The sequence below is a fragment of the Mesoplodon bidens genome (genome assembly GCF_964165515.1).
Source record: "Mesoplodon bidens genome assembly, chromosome: 17".
In the NCBI taxonomy this organism is placed as follows: Eukaryota; Metazoa; Chordata; class Mammalia; order Artiodactyla; family Ziphiidae; genus Mesoplodon; species Mesoplodon bidens.
Window position 1 is genome coordinate 68,152,229 of NC_138174.1, and position 21,646 is coordinate 68,173,874.

A 21,646-nucleotide genomic window follows, 5' to 3' on the forward strand; every position below is an offset into this window, starting at 1 on the left:
ACTGCTTTGCTTTGCTAGGGTTGCTGGTACCCAAAACTGGGTGGCTTCAAACAGTGGGAATGTATTATCTCACAGTTCTGGAGGCGAGCAATCAGAAATGAAGGCAGGACCACGCTCCCTCTGAAGGATTCTCCTTGCCTCTTCTGCTTTGGGTGCTTGCTGACAATCCTTGGAGGTCCTTGGCTTGTAGATGTCATGACAATCACATGGCCGTCTTCCCCATGTGTGTCACATTGTCTTCTCTCTGTGTATGTCTGTCTCGCTGTCAAAATCTCCCCTTTTTATAGAATATCAGTCATATTGGATTAGGGTTCACCCTAATGACCTCATTTTAACTTGATTATCTCTATTTCCAAATAAGGTCACATTTTGGGAGTACTGAGGGTTAGGATTTCAACACATCTTTTGGGGGCACATAAGTTAACCCATGACAACAACTGAGAGAATTTCAGTGAAAGACCCAGAGTCCTGGCTTCCGGAAGTCTACCTAATCCCTTGAATTTTGTGTGATAAATTTACTAATTGTTTAAGTTAGTTGGAGTCAATTTTCTGCTACTTGCAGCCAAAGCATTCAGACAGAATTATGCAGACATTGATGATGGGATGAGGGTAAGGGCAGTGATGGAGGCTGACAGGGGTCTCGGAGCTGTAGACAACAGCAGAAGAAGGCATCTGTCCTGTTGAGCCTGACACAGTGTGGAAGGATAGGAGAGGTTTGTTTTGGTCCAGGACTATTATTCATTCTTCATCCAAACACCTATTCACCAGCTACCCGGTGGCAAGGATTGTGCTAAACATGGAGGATTTAAATGAGCAAGACAGATGCCGTTAGGACTTCCCTGGTGGTCCAGTGGTTAAGACTCCGAGCTTCCACTGCAGGGGGTACAGATTCGATCCCTGGTCTGGGAACTAAGATCCCACATGCTGCGTGGCTAAAAAATTAAAAAAAAAAAAAAGGCAGACACCATCTCTGCCTTTGAAAGGTGTGTTGGGGGAAATCCTGAAATATGAGCCCAAAGAGGTAAATGGGGCCAGAGAGGAAAAGATACTGAAAACCCTATTAAAATGTTTGTTATCTTGAGGGAAAGGAGAATCTTGAAGCATTTTAAATAGGAGAGTGTCATGAGGCAGTTTACATCGAAGAAGGATCAGTTTTACTGCAAATGGATCACAGGCTGCAGTGTGGTCCAATGAGGCACGGAGACCCACTGGGGAACCGGTGGAATAATCCTAATCCCTTTAGTATCCTTTCACCTTTGAGTATCTCCAGAAGCACCCGGGGTCTTCCAGTGTAGATGGAGCTGCATCAGAGGGTCAATGCACTGGGCGGTTACTTAGTGTGCCTGGGTTGCTGTTGTCTCCTGTGTCCCTCTGACCCTCCAGGGTTCTCTTCTTGGGATTTGGAAGGGAAACCAGCCTCCCAGGTCCATATCAGCTCCTCTTAGAGGGGTCTCACAGCAGGTTGCTGGAGCCCAGGATACAATCAGGTCCAATCAAACCAGTGTTGGGTTTTACATCTAGTCCTATTTCCCTAGAGAGACTATATCCCCCCGGATGGCTGGGTCAAGGTCAGGTTCCAGAAACAGCCAGAGTAATGATCTCCCGGGCACAGATGCTGGGTCCCCTGCACCAAGAACGCTCCTCTCTTCACAACTGGTCCTCTCTTGAGCCTCTCACGCCTTCCTGCCGTTGCTTCCCGCATCCCATGGCCCTGTGTGTGATGGGGGTTGCTAGCCTCCGAGACGGAGTGGATCCAAGTAAAGATAATACAAACAATTGCTGATTTTAAAAGTTCCGATTTTGCATTGGGATGGATCACGTGATTTTTCTTACAGAAAATCTGTTCTCCTAATGTGCTGTGCTTTGGCTGATAATATAATTAACCAACCTACCTCAACACCCAGCCACCGAGTAATGAGGGAGATGTCCCATGAGGATGGAAGGGGGCAAGACCCGCAAAAATCAGGCATCGTCTGCCCTGTGTTTACAATCATCTTTCCTGATCACTTCATATCAGGCAAGTGCCACCAACAGATGATGCTTTATTTTGCTGGGAATGATAATGATGGCTTTTTGTAATTGTAATATTTTTAACATTTCTTGCAAGATTTGATTATGGTTCAGGAATTTAACTCTTAATTGCGTTCACATGCAAGGAGAAACCTAGTCGCTTCCCGTGTCAACGCTGTCAGCTGCTGTATAACTAACTGATTAGGGGCCCCATAGTCGCTGGCTGCTTTCATTAAGATGGTCACAGTAATCAGGCGGAAAAGCACAACTGAGTAATTGGAGATCTGAAAATGCAATGCTAGTTGATTACAATTATGGCTGGAAAATTAGAGCAAATCCCAAGGGCTAAGGCAGGACTGGATCTAAAGCAGCCTTGTCTTTAATACAGAGTAGCCTCTGTATTATGCCAATTTCAAATATATTATATGGGCTATCACTTTTTTTTTTTTTTTTTTTTGCGGTACGCGGGCCTCTCACCGCCGTGGCCTCTCCTGTTGCGGAGCACAGGCTCCGGACGCACAGGCTCAGCGGCCATGGCTCACGGGCCCAGCCGCTCCACAGCATGTGGGATCCTCCTGGACCGGGGCACGAACCCGTGTCCCCTGCATCGGCAGGCGGACCCCCAACCACTGCGCCACCAGGGAAGCCGGGCTATCACTTTTTTAATGCTTTCTAAACCCAGAGTTGGGTTGTTTTTGTATATCATTCAACACACACAATGCTATGAGGAAAATACCATTTTTGCCTGTATTGTAGATGTGAAAAAATAAAAGCTTAAAGAATAATTCATTTGGTGTCACATAACTAAAAAGTGATGGAGCAGTAAGTATAGACTCTTATCCACAATGCTTTCATATGCAGGCCCACAGCCCTTACTCACAACTTCAATATTCAGAACATTTTGAAAATACCCAAAGGTGTTTTGTTTGGTTTTGTTGGTAGCTCATTTAGTGGCAAAAGTCTGATCTGACCTACGTCTTATTTATTGTCTTTATTTACCCTTCTTTGTCTGAAGGTTGATGTTTTGCTAGAGAAATATTAATGTGTTCGTTACAGGGTGCTGATTCAGACAGCTGTGGAGGGTGATATCACCCTTACAGTATCTAGAATATTCTGCACTCCAAAAATCACCTGGTTCGAAGAGGTTTTGGGTAAAGGATATAAAGTTGGTGGGGTGAAATGAGAGGAAAGGGCAGAAAAGGAAGATAAGGTATGAAATTAAGATAGGTCTGTGTAATAAATAAAGGCTTGTTACCATTTAGTACCCATTCCCCACCCCGGGCCTAGAACAATGGCTGATCCTTAGAGGGAGCTGAAGTAAACTGGCCTGAGGGATGGAGGGTGATCATAATGAGGACGGCAGTCTGCTCTTTGTATTTACCCAGGGAGGGGGCAGTGAGGGGGCAGCCTAAGAGAAGGTGGCCTTGATGACAACACTGTCATCTTCGCTTACATCTCTCTATCCCTGGAGCAAGAGCTGGTCCCACTGTAGAGGAGTCTGGCTCCAGGCCAATCCTAAGTGACCCGACCACGGCCAGGGACCAGGCTTTGCCCGGCAGGCTCATGCTCTCCCCACACAGTCTTGGGGCACAGCTGTGCACTGCAGTGTCTGCAGGGAGTCTCAGGCAAGGACTCGGCCCCCAGGCTGCCCCGCTCCTGTGCACAGTGGCATTCCCGGCCCGCGTGCCTCTGCTTGGAGGTCTCCCCACGCGGGGGCCTCAGCTGAGGCACTTTTCTCCATCCTGACTCAGTACATTTTCACTTCTAGCCCTTCCTCTAGTCATACCCCTACCCCCTCCCCGGTTCATAAAAGGGCAGGAGCTTTGCTCAGGGCTCCTGGGCAAAGATCCCTCCCTCGTCACCGTGCCAGGGCTGGCCCACCTGCCCCTCACCCAGTGCTGCCCAGTGGGCAGAATGGGACCTGGGCAGCAGTGCCGGTTCCTGCCTGCTGCCTGCACTGCGGCTGAAAGTGAACCAAGGCTTGCTGTGACTTTCGGCTTGGCTTGCTGTCCTACAAGACCACCTTGACACCTGCCCTGCGCCAGTGCCCTGCGGGCTGCCTTCGGGAACCTTCTGCCAGCATCCTCTTTAGCTCACACATCTTTATTGCCCTCTCCTTGCGCTCTCTCACTGGCATTTAATCGTGATCATGCTTTCACCAACTTAACAGTTCCTTGGCTTTATGTCCTCCTCTTGTCAGCGACTGTCCTTTCTCATTTAAGTTCTGGAACAAGACGCAGCTCAGTTCAACCTTCAGCACACGCTGTCACCATGACCCAGAACACGGTTCTCTGTGCACTTCCTCTGGCTCCATCCAGCTGTTCCTCACTAACTTCCTGTTCCAGGGAGTCTTCCTGGATTCTTCCATTCCTGGTTATGGCCCTCACCTCGGGGTTCCCAGAGCACCTTGTGCTTGCCTTTATCAAAGCCTGTCATGTTTTATGTTTACCTACTGGTTACCCACCCTCAACTGAGAATACCTGAAGACTAGGAACTTAATTGTTTATGTCTCAGGATGGCCAACACGGCCTGGCTCTTGATAGGCACTCAACAAATGCTTGGCAATGAGTAACACATTTAGTACAAGATTAAAAAAAGTAATAACCCAGGGCTTCCCTGGTGGCACAGTGGATGAGAGTCTGCCTGCCGATGCAGGGGACACGGGTTCGTGCCCCGGTCCGGGAAGATCCCGCATGCCGCGGAGCGGCTGGGCCCGTGAGCCATGGCCGCTGAGCCTGCACGTCCGGAGCCTGTGCTCCGCAACGGGAGAGGCCACAACAGTGAGAGGCCCGCGTACTGCAAAAAAAAAAAAAAAAAAAAAAAAGTAATAACCCAGAGTATTTTAGTCTATCTGTTAAAATTTAAAAAAATAACCCAGGGTATATTTGTCTATCTGTTATGTTACAGACACGTTTGCCCTCAAAGCTTATTTTTTAAAAAAATATATGTTGTTCTTACCCCAAGGCTATAAAAATATCTATATATATATTCTTTGCCTTGGTCATTATATTTTTTCATATTTCTAAATCCACATGGAGTTAAATTTCAGGGTCGTTCTGATTAGGCGCTGTATCTTCTACACAAGTTCTTTATGGATTGACTCGTTTTTAACTTTCTTTTTAGCCTAAGTGAATTCTAATAAGAATACAGAGTTATTAACTAGATGATCTTTTAAAGGCACTTCAAATCTGAAGAGTTTGTGAAATTTATACATTGAAAATCAAAATTTCCTTCTAGATCATGCCTGACATAAAAATATATATGAACTGTAAAACAGATTTAAAATGTTAGCTCTCACAAACACATAAAAGCAAACTTTAAATATTTTTAAATTAATAATTTTAAAGTTCTGCTATATTTTCATGTATAGGTACTAAGAACCCTATCTTCCATCTTTACGGGTTTCTGCATCTCATTCTATTAGATTATTTCCAGAATTTTAGAATTGACACATAATCTGACAATGCTGAAAATGTTCTCAAACATCTGTATTCTGCAGAAAAGACCACTGTGAATATTAAAACTGAATTACTCCAAGTTATAAAAAAAGACAATATTTTAAAACCACTGTTAAAGTGAAATTACTTTGATATTAATTCAGAATAAATGAATTAAAACTGACTGCAGTTTTTGTTCTTACCCTTGGAAACGTTGTAAATCTATCCAGCTCTTCGACAAAGCAGAACATCTGCAAACTAACTGCTGACATGACAATCAAGAGGCTGGCAGTAAATACAACCAAACTTCCGAGCTTTTTTCCAGGACCAAATATCTTGTACACGAAGTCTTCTAATGCAGGTGAAATTTTAATAAGCCGAACTACCCGAAGAACCTATTGTGGGAGAGAAAAACACACACACTCGATCGTTTATTTATACTGAATCTTAAATAAGTTCATACTAAAATCTCATTTTTCATAGCACTCTATAAAATCGCATTTAGCGATAAAACAATTTAATAACTAAGATATCAGTAGCTCAGTGACTGCCATATAGCAAGAACTCAATAAATCCCAAAGGAATGAAGGAAAATGGTGACAACTCAGTGTTTTAATATATGATGTGATAATTCAAAGTGGCATTAATTAACACATATTGTTGAAATAAAATTGACATTTGTTCTAACGTTCAAATATCAAAGAAAACATTAGTTCAATATTAGGCATATTCATTGTCTCATAAAACAAACTTTCCTAGGGATTACTGTACATTCAAAAGGAAATTTAAAAAATCCATCTATCAAGGAGTCTTTACTCATGGCTGAGACTGCTACCCTAAGATCTATTCTAGCCTTCCTTTAATTAACAGAACTTGCTGAATTTTAGCCTAGCAAGGCTACAGACTGCATTTTCCAGCCCCACTTGTATCTAGTTGTGGCCAGTGGACTAGGTTCAGACCTATGGAATGTGAAAAAATGTGATTTTTGCACTTTCAATTAAATAATTTGCCCTGGACACTCTTTTTATACCTTCCTCTGGCTGGGAAATTAAAACAACTGTAATTGTCCCTTTGGAACAAAAATAGAAGCCTCGTATAGAAGATGATAGATTCAGTCTAACCCAACAGGCCTGCTTTCTGGATGGCCCTGGGGAGCAGGGCCACCTACTTGCCCTGGACTCCCACCAACTGGAGAGAAACACACTTCTATCTTACGCGAGCCCTGTATTTTTTAGAACTTTGTTCTACGTGCTCAGCTGGTTATCCAAACGCACACACGTTTAAATGTTTTGCATATATATATATGTGTGTATATATATATATATATATATATATATATATGCAAAAACTCCCACCCATAACTAATTAATTTTCTCATTCACTTAACAAATATTATTATGTGTCAAACACTGTGTTGGACAAATAAGATTCAATGGCTATTACTGTTACAAAGGGAGTTTAATACAAAGGCACAGCTCTTAAGGGCATACCCATAAGATTAAAAACATAAAGTAGAATATAATTAAAAGTTGAAGTATACAATATGGAAAAGTAGCATTTTTCAACAAGTCTAAGATGCCATTGATTTTTTTATGTACCACTGAGAAATTGAAAAATGCCACCAATTAAAGCATAACACACCACTGATTATAAGACAGATTCCAGTTTAGAGATATTAAAATAGGAAAATTGTGGTCTTGGTATAAATGAAAGATGATAAGTAGAATGGTAGTCCAAGATGGCTCGATATCAATAAGAGCTTAAGGTGTCTGTAAAGGCTTCTCAGGAGAAGAAAGAATAAAGTAAGGAACAGGAAATGCTTTAAAAACCTAGATTTAAGTTTTTACACAAAATAACATGCGTTTGGATTCTTCCAGCAACCCTAGCTTCCTAATCCTCCTGATTTTCCTTTGGCAAATCATTCCCACTCTGCTCTTAGTCTATGAGGTCCAGAAGGGACTTCCTGACCCCCATGGTCCAGGCCTGGCCAGGGTATTCACAACGACCTCAGTCATCAGAACTTTTGCAGGACCTATGAGAGGTGTCCTATTCTTTAGCCCCAGCTGGAATTACTGGAAGAGCCACATAAGCCCTGAGCTTCTGGGAGCCATCTTAGCCACCACATGGACAAAGAGAGCTTAAAAATGATACCAACACAGAAGAAAGGTGAGTGGAGAAATGGACGGGGTCCCAATAATACCATGTTAGCCTCTGAATTTGGCCATCCCTGAAGCCACATTTACCTGCTACCCCCACACAAAGTAAAAAATTATAGGTATTGTTATTTAATCATCACAAAGAAAATAATAGGAATTCATAAATAATGAAGTATGACTAATTACAATCTGTAAAGGTAAGTTCTATTTCTTATTATTTCAACTGTAAGTTAGTGTTGAGCAAACATATTTAGACTTATTGAGAAGGGAGAACTACACTTGGAGTTAAATTCATATTTCCTACTCTTTAAAGTGTGTGTCAACATCTGATGTAGTTTAAAATTTTACATGTATGCACAGATGCATAATATCCATGTACATATAAAATATGTACTTCTACACACTGTGCTGATGTATGAACTGTATGTAAAATATCTCCATTTATTACTCTGAATTTTCAGAGTTTTTAAAACGATGAAATGAATGCACTATTTTTGGTATTTAAAATGTCACAGGGCCTATTTGAAGTTTGTATTTACTACAGTTGTTGGTATTTTCCCTGGAAAGAAAAAAATTCTAAAGATAAATAGGCATTATTCGTATTACCTGAAAGTATGTGAATTGAGAATGATAAAGGTCTGGATATACATGAAGAGTGGTTCCAACTACGAGCAGCAGCTCGAATTTGTGGAGAGATGAGCTAATATATCCAGTAAATCCCAAACACCATATCTTCAGAAGTGCTTCCAAATCAAAAAGTACCGTAAAAGCCACCTAGAGGAACAAAGGGACAGTGAAATTGTAATCTAAAACTATAATTTATTTCAAAATATTTCATATGGTTGTTAGTGCATGAATTTTAGCCACTATCATATAAAATGAGGAGCCATATCATATAAAAATCTAGAACAATATTGTTAAAAATACGATTTTGAAACACACCCACTAGAACATCACAGACCAAATATATCTTAAACAATCAGAGAAAAATATGTTAAAATGTTAAATGTTTGTGAGTGGTATTATTTCCTCATTATTCATCACTTGATATTAATTAAAAGTCATTGCCATTTATAGAATTACAGTACTATATACAGAAAGGCTGCATTTTTCTATAATTTGTATTTTTGAAAAAAAGTTTCTACAATGCACATGATATAGTATAATTACACTTACATATTACTAAGTGTAATTAAACTACAATTTAAAAGTTTATATATCATTTATATCTTGGGTCACATAAACAGCAGAGAATTTTGGATTTTATTGGGCTGGCCATAAAGTTCGCTCGGGTTTTTCCATCACATCTTAGGGAAAAACCCAAACGAACTTTTTGGCCAACCCAATATAACAAGGAGTTTATGTGTGTGTGCATATGCACACATAAATTAATATGTTAATATGTCTACATTATTAATTTTGTAAATTAACAATCGACATTACTGTGTTAATAAATTCGTTCGATCTCTTAATCTATCACATTAATTCTAGGAATTTGCTATTGCAAATAACAATATTATAAAGTACATATACAAACATAGCATATTATTTTTTGTTTACTTGTCCTATGGATAAGAGCACTCATTTTATAAAGAAGTTTACAACTGGAATTAAAATGGCAATATAATATGAACTTTAAAAATTTTTATTGGATAGTTGATTTACAACGTTGTGTTAGTTTCAGGTGTACAGCAAAGTGAATCAGTTATACATACATCCACTCTTTTTTAGATTCTTTTCCCATATAAGTTATTACAGAGTACTGAGTAGAGTTCCCTGTGCTGTACAGTAGGTCCTTATTAGTTATCTATTTTATATACAGTAGTGTGTACATGTCAGTGACGTAAGATTAACTTCTAATTAAAGAGCACTAGTCATAACACATCCCTGTCAGAAGATACCAAATGATTTGTTGGAAGATAGGAATAAAGGATAGCTTGCTTCTCTTCTTCTAGGCCAACATGGAAGGGATTTTCTTCCACACACATTTGGAAAATGTGAGGAAAGTGGAGTTTTAATAATAACATTTTTAGGACTGGAAACTTAAAGGGATTGCAGATGGTTAATTTAGGTGTGAGGAGGAGATTAACATTACTTCTCTAGACCCACCTTGCCTCTTAATTTAAGTTGACATGTCCCTTTTAAAAAATGTAACAGACACAGAAAAGAAACTTATGGTTACCAAAGGGGATAGTGAGGGTGGGACAGATAAATTAAGAGTTTGGGAGTAACATATATACACCACTATATATAAAATAGATAAGCAACAAGGATCTACTCTATAGCACAGGGAACTCGACTCAAAATCTTGTAATAGCCTATAATGGAAAAGAATCTGAAAAAGAATACGTATATATATATATATATATATATATATATATATACACACACACACACACACATATATGTGTATATATATGTATTTGACTAAATCACTTTGTTGTACACCTGAGACTAACACGCTGTAAATTAACTACACTTCAATAAAAAAAAGTGTAACAGAGTAATACATTTTAACTGTGAAATAATCCTAAATACACAAATATTAATAAAATTCCTGCCCACCTTTCCCAGGTGATTCATGGTAACCATGTTTTATATTCCCTCCTCATCCAAACATACATAATCACACAATGGGCTTACATTTTATGTGTCATTCTGCAGCTTCTCACTAACAATCATGGACGTGCCTTCAGGTTAAGAAATATAAGTTCTACTTATTCTTTTTATCAGCTGCATAATTTTGCATGGTATTCAATGTTTATTCAATTCAACATTTTCTCTACTGATTCGTTAAAGGGCAGTACTTCTTGGATAAGGAATCATCAGGAAAAGTGGTTAAGCATTTTGCTACTTCAAAAACAGACTGTACTGACCATCCTTATGCAATATCAGTTTTTATTGGGCTTTCCTATCTATAAGTAGAGTCTCAAACCTGGCACCTCTGGGGCAAAGGACATGTTTGCCCACTTTAAATTTTAGAAAGCATTAAGAGATTACTTTCAAAATGTTACGTTGTCATTTGCCTTTCAGCAAGGTAGGAAAGTGTTTCTTGTCCTAAATCTGTACCATCACCTGATGTAATCAAACGTAATAAAACTTTTGCTTAGCTGTCCAGATGTGTATTGATGACTTAGATTATATTTTTAAAAACAATTTTCTGTTCATAACCTTCCCAATTTTCTATGGTGGTGTTGTTTCTTTCTTATCAGTTTTTGGAGTTGTTGATATTAAGGACATTTATCTTTGTCTGCTATATAAACTGAAATATTTTTTCCCTAGTCAATAGTTAGATTTTTAACTCTAGTGGAATTAGTTCTATAAGCACTTTAATTTTTATATGGTCACATGTGTCCATCTTTATAACTTTTTTCTTTACCTTGTACATATAAAGCCTTAGAAGAGTTAATAACTAGTCTTCATATCTAGAAACACACTATGTTTTTCTATTTATTTGGCCCATATTATTTAATAAAATTTTCCCCATAAAGATATGTTATTGTTTGATTTTGAAATTTATTTCTATTCATTTAATATTCCAGTCACTAATGAAAATGAATTTTTTTTACCTTTTTTATTTTTTATTTTATCATTTCTACCTAGTTATTTCCAGTGGAAAGAAAAGCTACTGATTTATTTATATTGATTTTTCTCAACTTGCCTTACTAAATTCTTCTATTAATTCTAAAATTTTTAAAATCTCTTGGGCTTTCTAAACATATATATATTTCATGTGCCAATGAAGATACGATGTTTTTCAAGATTTATTTTGGAGTTAATTGTATTAATTCATTAGCTATAATGGTATAGCCAAACAGTAATATATACTAAGTAATGTGGTGGTAATAACAGGAGTCCATAATATGTTCCTTATTTTCAATGAAAGTTTCTCAGTATTCATATATAATGGTTGCAGTGAGCTTAGGGTAATAATTTCTACCATGTTTAAGGACTCTCTTTCTCTTTTATTTTACTTAGAGGGCATTAGCCTTTAATTCATTGAAGCAATGAAATATATCACAGGAGTCCTTGGTTTGTATATTCCTAGGATAAACCCTAGATGCTTATGCTGATTTTATTGGATAATATTTTATTTATAATTTTTGCAGCTACTGTCATAAATACAATTGGTCTGTAATTTTACTTATACTATAATTATAAGGTTTGGGTTAAGCCTATGGTAGCCTGATCAAACTTATTATGGAGTTTCCCATCTTTTGTACAATCTGTAATTTCTTAAATAAGATAAGAGTTATCTCATCTTTGAAAGTAGATAAAAATCCAGCAGGAAAACCACATGGGCCCAATCTTTTTTGTAACGGTAGATCGAAGCTTTCCACTGTTCTTCTGATCAGCTTTCTTACCTAGTCCATCAACTTGGTAGTTTGTACTTTGCCAGGAAAGCATTAATTTCCTCTAGATTTTCAAGACCTGTGTTTAGAGTACATTTTTTTTTTTTTCAGAAAGAACTGGTTCAGCAGAGGGCATGAGGTATCTTACAAATTTGCTACCCCTTTCAATCAATTTCTTGGCTGACATTTCTCAGACCTGAAAGTAATGTGATTTTGAACTCCAATCCCACGCGGGCAGGCTTGTGCTGATACATTTTCACAAAGCGTACTCTTTCCCTACTCTTTCGGACTCGAGGTCAAGACTGAAGGTTTCCCCACTGTTTCCTTCTGAGGGATGGACATTTTCCTTCTCTCACTGAGATACAGACCTCATGTGTCCTGATGTTACGTGGGGCTGTCTCTGTTTTGACTCTTCACCTTGAACAACCCCTCCGTCTGTCCAGGATACAGCTCTTAAAATGGCAAGTTCTAGGTGACAAGCATATGCAAATACCCTCAGGACAGCCACTGGCCTTAGAGCCCATTAGCTGTTCTTCATTCACATCAACGCAATTTTTGGCCTTGAGAATATTCCTTAATTTTTTTTTGCATGGTCTGCTAAGTATGTAAACTGTTTTAATATTTTAGATGTCACTTTTAGTTTTTTCATAGATGATTTTCAGCCCCTTTCTGGGGCCACTTTGTATGCGTCTCCTAGAATCAAGATACTATTTGATTTTGTGTTTAAACATAATCATAGTTTCTATGATTTTTAAAAAATCTGCCTTTTAAAAAAGGCAGACCTTCTCTGTCCCAACCTTTAATCAGCCATTTCTCCTTTAAAGGCATATTTTCTATGATTTTTGGTAGAAAAATTCAACCCTCTCACATATAGCGTGCCAAAGTTATACCTGGTCTTATGTTTCTAGTTTATTGTATGTCATTGATATTCATCTTTTAACCTTTTCTTGTCTTTTCTGGCTCGGTCAAATTGTTGTTAATGTCTTTTCTCCCCCTTGTTTATTTGGACTCTGCTTTTCTAATCTCCCAGTTTAATTCCCAACTGTCCTACATCATCCTATACTTTTTTTTTTTTTTTGTGGTACGCGGGCCTCTCACTGCTGTGGCCTCTCCCGTTGCGGAGCACAGGCTCCGGAGGCGCAGGCTCAGTGGCCATGGCTCACGGGCCCAGCTGCTCTGCGGCATGTGGGATCTTCCCAGACCAGGGCACGAACCCATGCCCCTTGCATCGGCAGGCGGACTCTCAACCACTGCGCCACCAGGGAAGCCCCAACCTATACTTCTTTATTATTGCATCCAAATTGAATAACTGTAAACTCCTCTCCCGCACAAATGTACTTGCTCACCCTTTCCTCACACCCCTGCCAACCTACAGACTTCATAGTATCCTTCTCTCACCCACACTCCCAGTGATATCACCCCTCTTCCTAAATTCTGCTTTTTCTGAGATCAACCATCAATTTTTTCTTTTTTTTTGGCCGTGCTGCACAGCATACAGGATCTTAGTTCAATGACCAGGGATTGAACCCGTGCCCCCTGCAGTGGAAGCGCAGAGTCTTAACCATTGGACCGCCAGGGAAGTCCCAATTCTAGCTTTTTGAATTGTAATTATTTCTTTTTTTTCAAGGACCCTTACTTGACATTTCAATTACCATCTTCAATTGAGATTCAATACCCACTACTTTTATTTCCTTTTCATCTTATCTACCTAGTCCTGTGGACTGTGAAGAATTTATCTTAGGCTTAGCATACTTTGGGGTAGTTTCCTCAAATAAACATCAAGGATTGTATACTGTCTCAATCCTTTTCTATCAAAAGTGCATTTTTTTTTTTTTTTTTCCAGAACGTGGGCCTCTCACCGCTGCGGTCTCTCCCGTTGTGGAGCACAGTCTCCGGACACACAGGCTCAGCGGCCATGGCTCAAGGGCCCAGCCGCTCCGCGGCATGTGGGATCTTCCCGGACAGGGGCACAAACCCGCGTCCCCTGCATTGGCAGGCGGACTCTCAACCACTGTGCCACCAGGGAAGCCCCTAAAGTGCATTTTTAACACTGAATATTTTGGCTGCATACTGTCTTGAGTTGCAGTTCTTTTCTCTCAGTGGTCAATATATATGTTGGTTCACTGCCTTTACTTTCCAATATTGAGGATGAGTCATCCAAAGCACAATATATTTATCTTGATTTTGCAGGTTATTTAAGCCCATTCGGAGGTTTAAAAAAGTTTTTTCTTTATGCTTGCAACCAAGGAAGGTCACCAGGATATGCCTAGGAATGTACCTTTTTTTCATTTATGCTCTCTGAGACTTAGTGAGCTCTTTCAATCTATAGATTTATGCTTTACCTCAGTTTAGGAAAATTTTCTTCTCTCATTTATTCTTCTTCTTCTTCCTGTTCCCTTTGTCCTTCAGGGGCTCCTATTGTTCACATCCGAGTGGCTAGTCTCTTGCTTTTCCCTCATGTTTTCTACCGTTTTTTAATTTTTTCCACTTGCTCTCCTATGTTAATAATTAGCTCTCATCAACGACCATGCCCTTTTCAGCTCACTTTTTGAAAATGTTAGTCAAAGTTCAGGAGGTTTGTTTTTTGCCCTAATTATCTAGCTTTGAGACACTGGGGGAAAAAAACCCTACTCTCTCTCCCGTCAGTTCTACTCTACTGGGAAACTCCTATACTAGATGTTCATCTTGGATTTCCCAGTTCCATCCTCAGTTTCTGAATCCCTTTGTGTAAGAATATTTTTCTTTGCTTGCTCATGGCTATATGCTTTTTGTTTGTTTGTTTGTCTTTAACGGCCTCTTGAGTCAGACAGAGAAAGACAAATATACAATACCGCTTATACGTGGAATCCAAAAAAAGGCTACAAACGAACTTATCTATAAAACAGAAACACAGTTACAGATGTAGAAAATAAACTTATGGTTACCAGGGGGTAAGGGGGTTAGAGGGATAAACTGGAAGATTGGGACTGACACATACACAGTACTATATATAAAATAGGTAACTAATAGGGACCTACTGTATAGCACAGGGAACTCTACTCAATACTCTGTAATGGCCTATGTGGGAAAAGAATCTAAAAAAGAGTGGATATACGTATATGCATAACTGATTCACTTTGCTGTACACCTGAAACTAACACAACATTGTAAATCAACTATACCCCAATAAAATTAAAAAAAAAAATGCTCTCTTGAGCAGTGGTAAACAAGGGATGGTATGAGGCAACATGTTTTTTTGTGGTAAAAGACCTAAAACCCCGCAGCCGCTTTGCTGGGCAGCAGGAGGAAGCTGCTTCGTGTCAGGATTCTTCCCAGGCTGGTGGAATCCATTCCCAACTTCCCTCCTGGGAGAAATTCAGCTTCTGGGGAGATTCCCTTCCTGGATCACTGAGATCAACAGGATTCTGTTAGACCTCCCAGGGCCACGAGCAACCAGTGGGCAGATGCAACTCCTTTGCAGGGTCAGCCTGAGGCGACCAGAGATCCCAGATCCCTTCAAGCCATAACAAGAGGCAATTTTTCTCTAACCCTGGCTTCTCACTCCAGGGCCCGCAGCACGATGAGGAAGTCCAGCACCGGTCCCCTCCCCCAGGCATCTTGGCAGAGTTCAGGAAAAGCTGAAACTCAGATGCGTCCATCCTGAAGGTTCCCCTGCAGCCCAGCCTGGCTGCTGTATCAGCAGAGGGAGCATTGGCCACTGCCCACGTCTCCACTTCTCCCTCACCTATATTTTTAGACTTTCACTCCAAAGGAAGGAATGTAATCCATATCAAAGTAGGCTTTTTTTTTTTTTTAAAGCAGGGAACTACCAATAAATGCCTGAAATATATCCAAATAGATTGTCTAATTACATATAAATACAATTAATCACTTTACTAACTTTGCATTTGTTATCAAAAGACAGATGGAATGACCTGTTTAAATGATCATAATTTATAATAAAATAGGCAGCTGGATCCATCTGCATTATTATTTGCCTGGTGGGAAAACTTATATGCTTTTCAAAGACACTAAAAGGCACTAAAAATGATTTAGCAATTAGGTGATTTAGCTATTAGGTGATTATGTATAATACCCATATTCCCACTGATTTTCCTACTAGAATTCCTGATTCCAATTCTCCTGGGAGCAAATACCTTTTTTCTAACATAGTTTGTTAATGGTTAACAAGCTAATGTTCCCATTCTCTGAAAATCAGTATCAATCCCAAAGTGCTGACATTTCATGGAAAAATATTATGCATATGTCTAACTTACTTGTAATTATGGGTTATTCTGGCATAGGGGAGAACTATGTCAGGAATTACGAAAGGGATTTAGGAAAATTAAGTTGTCAGTTATTTTAGTGTAGGTTAGAGGGTTTAGCATAGGATTCCAATTCAGCAGAAGATAACAGTTGGGAGAATCAGGGTAGAAGCAGTGAGGTTTTTTTAGTAAAACCTCTTTTCAATGGGTGGCTCCAGCCTGCCTCAAGGAACTCAACCTTGACAGTTGCTGGACAGGGTGGAACTTGCAACGGTCATGCTGTTGGCTGTATAAAAAGGAGGCTAGCGGGCTGTCTGCAGAACCCAGTTACCTGGAAGGGCTCCCCAGAAGCATCACCTAAGAATGTGTCCAATCTAGAGGTTATCTGCAAATCCTTTTTTTTAAAAAATTTTTATTGGACTATAGTTGATTTACATTGTTGTGTTAGTTTCTGCTGTATGGCAAAGTGAATCTGCTATACATATACATATATCCACTCTTTTTTCGATTCTTTCCCATATAGGTCATTACAGAGTATTGAGTAGAGTTCCCTGTGCTATACGGTAGGTCCTTATTAGTTACCTATTTTATATATAGTACTGTGTATATGTCAATCCCAATCTTCCAATTTATCCCTCCCCCCCTTCCCCCTTGGCAACCATAAGTTTGTTTTCTATATCTGTGACTCTATCTCTGTTTTGTAAATAAGTTCATTTGTACCGTTTTTCTAGATTCCACGTATAAGTGATGTCATATGATATTTGTCTTTCTCTGTCTGACTTATTTCACTCAGTATGACAATCTCTAGGTCCTCTGCAAATCCTCAGCAGTCAGCAGTGCAGCCTCGTCATTCCTAGCCTGGGAGCACCCATGACCTTGGCCCCTAACTCTTCAGTCCCCACATCAAAAAGGTCACGGGGGACCTTTCCTCTGTCTCGAACCCTCAGAGTACATTACACCATCGGTGGGTGCTTCAAGTTGAAACTTGTCTTTTTAAGAGGGAAGGCAAGATTTGTAAGAGGATAATAAACTTTTCATAAATATTTTTGTCACATTATTTGAAAAAAATTGAAAACAATACATGAAAAAAACCAAAATATTTCTTTCTTCTTACAATTTTCCTAAGTCAGTGTTTTGCAATCTTTTTTTTTTTTTTAACCACCTCCCTGGCCGAGGAGTCTTTTTAGATATTTAGTTTCTAATCACTACACCATATGAAATTTTATTAGCACAGTTATGTTATAAATATAAACATATCAATCTCTTCTTTATATATGGCAAGAATAAGATTTTTTTGCCTCCCCAAGAATAATTTTTATCCCCTTAGAGGTGTTTTCACCTCCCGTTGAGAATTCATGCTGTACAGATAAATCAGGTTTGATGTCACGACAGCAGAGTTTAACTAATATTTTCAGGAATGCAGGTTGTATGAGTTCTTTAAACACCACATTTTATTATTTATTTTCCAAATTTTCATCTTATAATAATACATATGTCATTCAATATCTACTATAACAAGCCCTCTTGTCCTCAAGGAAATTAACAATAAGGGAATGCAGATTTAATTAAAATTAAATAAATTAAATTAAATTAATAAATTTAAAGGAGTTACTGTCCTAAGAAACATCATTATGTCTGTTCTTAGGATGACAGCACATAACTTGTGAAAAGATTTTTTTTTTTAGAATGGAATTTGCAAGAAATTAGTTTAAAATGCTTGTTTTCCAAAAGAACTTGTAATTGGATTTGTGAGGCTAACAGGTAAGACAACATGAGATTGCCAAATTTCTGAAGCTCAGGAGAAAAATAACTGAACAGAAAATGACATGCTTAATATAAGTGGGACAATGGAAATTGTTCTGCACTTTTAATTCAATGAATAATGTATGAACATTTAGAGGTGACAAATTATAAATGAGCTGATTGTGCTATGCAGGTCTGAGAAGATAAAATAGTAGAGATACTGCCCATATGTGCAAAGATATTTGAAATATATTATCCAGGATTTGTGTTGCAGACTCTATTTCATAATTTCAGAGAAACATAATGGCAATTCATGAGAAAATGAATGCATATTTATCACAGAAGAAGATAACAGGACAAATGCAATTCAGGCAACACTATTCTCCTAAATAAAGTTCAGGTTAAATAACACCCAAATAAATGATGACCTGCATCATTCCAGAGGTGTCTGTAAATCACCTACTCTTAGTCTATAGTGTAACTTCAATATTCTAGACAGTTAAAGGGCAAACTTTGGAGACGGATTATTGAATAATCGAGGATGTCATTACTGTGTTATTTTTTCACCCAGCAAGATACTGCCCAAATCCTATAGAAACACATGAAAAAGCTACAGCCAAAAGATACTTATTTAATTAAAGTTACCCAGAAAATGAAATTAAACTTAATGACAATATGAAAGACTGCTGGTAGAGCAGGATGAGTTACTTTCATAATTCAGTCATTTCTTGTGATTGAGATGAAATACGGTTGTCAGATTTTGTTGGAACTAAAATAAACGGCTCTTTCACTTAATTTCATTTTAACAAATATCATAAAGCCAAATGTCTTCAGAGGAACACAGAAATCACTTTGCTAGAAAAGATAACTTCCTGTAGGACGGCAAAATGATTCTATGCTTATGAAAGCCCTTCTGCTTCAAAACACAGAACAATCATAGAAAAAGAGGAAACCAAAGAGACACCCTGGAGTTCTAAATGAGGTAAACCTCTGTCTCGACCAGAAATGCAACAGGGATATGCTGTTATAACTTCATTGTTCTCCTCTCTCTCCCACCAATTTATGAGTTTCTTAAAAGAGGAATTTAGTTAAAATTGTGAATCTTCTGTGCATAAGGCTGTGCTGATAAACTTCTGTTAAACATACAATCTAGTGGATATACAGATATATTTATATTTTTTATATAATAATAGGAGAGTATTGTTTAAGTTTTACTCTTTATTAAGAAAATGAGACTATACATTGTAAAATATAATTATGTTCATTATAACATGTGATTTTATGTATACTAATGACAATGACTTATCTTAGATCAAAATGAAAAATGAAACTCTTACAAAAGAAAGTAACTCTTTACCTCTTTATGTTTATGTAGAGCCTAGAAAACAAAGAAAAGTTTTCCCTGTTTCTCAACTAATTCTAAATTTATGTTAGTTAATCCAAAGTAACTAAACAAGTCCCCAGCTTCACAGTGGAAGCTAAGCAGGTTAATTTATGCTTAAAGGATGTTGTTTAGACTGCACGTTGACTCCTATTGGGTAGAGTGGTTTATTTTGGATTTTCAAAATAATTTATTCTGGAGTATGTGGGAACTCAAGAAATTACTTCTCTGAAAGCTCATGGCCTCTTGTGATCTATTTTAAAGGTAAACTTTTCAAAATATTACATAATGCTATTACTTTAAACACTATGTTATTATAGTCCATAACCTTGAATTGCTGTTATTATAGCCATTTTGAGGATTAAATGAGATAATGGATCCCTTTAAAGCACTTGGCAACATAATGGAACCTCTAAAAAAATGGTAGCTATTATGTTGTTAGTCTTACTATATTTGAATTTAACCCATGGGGATGTTAGTTGGCATGCTCTGTGTTTCTACAGCTTAAACCAAGATCAAGCTTAATGCTTATTTTCATAAATAAAATTTCACTGGGACACAACCCTTCTGAAGCCACATTCACTTTTTGCACAAGAGCAGTAGAACTGAGTAGTTGAAACAGAGGGCACATGGCCTGAAAAGCCTGAAATGTTTACTATCTGGCTCTTCAAGAAAAAGTCTGTTGACACCTGGCTTAAGCCCAAACCATTTTTACCAATTTTTTTCAAAGAGAGTATTTTATAAAAAATTAAGTGTGATTAAAATGACTTATCCACACTCATTTAAAACATACCATGTGCAAGTTTCTGATACAAAGAAAAGAGATAATGTGATTTGAATAAAGACCAAACATGCTTTGGGAAACTCAGACATCCCAAATTGATAAATAGATGTGGAAAAAATTCTGAATATAGTTCAAGAATAAAGTGATGTCTATACATTTTTTAAGTGAACTAAATCTCTACTACGTTGTTTATGAAAATCAAATTTACTTTCAGTGGTTTGGGAAGTGGGCAACAATTAATAGAAACACATGTGCCAGATTTTACTATACAATCCTCTCTTTCTGATCTTTTTTTTTTTTTTTTTTTTGTGGTACGCGGGCCTCTCACTGTTGTGGCCTCTCCCGTTGTGGAGCACAGGCTCCGGACGCGCAGGCTCAACGGCCATGGCTCACGGGCCCAGGCGCTCCGCGGCATGTGGAATCTTCCCAGACCGGGGCACGAACCCGTGTCCCCTGCATCGGCAGGCGGACTCTCAACCACTGCGCCACCAGGGAAGCCCTCTGATCTTTTTTAATAATCTTTTTTTAAAAGTTTTTTTTTGTGTGTGGACCATTTTTAAAGTCTTTATTGAATTTCTTACAATATTGCTTTTGTTTTATGTTTTGGTTTTTTTGCTATAAGGCATATGGGACCTTAGCTCCCCGACCAGGGATCAAATCTGCACCCCCAACATTGGAAGGTGAAGTCTTAACCACTGGACAGCCAGGGAAGTCCCTCTTTCTGATTTTTTAAATTAAAAAATAGTACTATATACAAAAAAGAACAATGACAAGGATTTTTCAACTACCACTGGACGCTACCTATACACTTAAATAGTATCAGTGAACTCTATGATATTAAAATATTTGAAATTTTGTTGGAATTTCTTACAGCGTGATCATAAATCAGCGAACACACATAAACACACTAGGAAAGAGATCAATTTTGTTTATGAAAAAATTAGGTAAAATTTACTGGAGGATTCTGTTCTGTTCTTCGGTTCCCAGAATGGCTTATGTATTTACTGTATAGGATTGATTTAGTACGACTGAGTATGCACACTGGGCTACAAAGGAAATGTTAATGGAATCTCTAAATATCCAGGGCTCCCTCAGAAGCAAATATAATTTGCTCCTTCCAGTGAGACAGGCATAAGGTCAATCATGTGTAGCCATTTCTGTTTTTATTCTAGGCATTTCTGTCATCAGCCTTTTTGCCTCTGGTTCTAATACTATTGTGTGATTCTTCCACCTCGCCTCTCTTCCCACCTCATTTCACCCAGAGCCTTTAACTAACCTTTGGGTTTCTCGGTCCCTGTTAAACAATTTCTTCTTCACTCTCGATCTCTGAGCACAGGGTCTGCTTCTTCCATCCTTGTCTCTACGGGTCCTGTCCCAAATGCATGACTCCCCCCACTGCCCTGTCCAGAAAAGGATACTCATGCTCCGAGGCCCCGTGTGGCCCATGGAGGACAATGTGTGGATGAGGCAGAGATGCCCCACCCATTACTGCTCCACACCCCTTTGAGATGTACTCCGACAGGTGAAAACCCCCTCTCC

The 21,646-nt window shown here is 38.6% G+C and overlaps 1 protein-coding gene across 1 annotated transcript in view; it reads right to left on the reverse strand.

Annotated features, from left to right (window-relative positions):
• The window catches only part of NALCN (sodium leak channel, non-selective), a 261,820-nt gene that overhangs the window by 139,599 nt on the left and 100,575 nt on the right, over window positions 1–21,646 (reverse strand). Inside the window, exons 12-13 of the mRNA XM_081214587.1 lie at window positions 8,210–8,377; window positions 5,651–5,842 (exon numbers count right to left, since the gene is read on the reverse strand). Of these exons, the coding sequence (XP_081070713.1) occupies window positions 5,651–5,842; window positions 8,210–8,377 (360 nt within the window). The remainder of the gene's footprint in view (window positions 1–5,650; window positions 5,843–8,209; window positions 8,378–21,646) is intronic.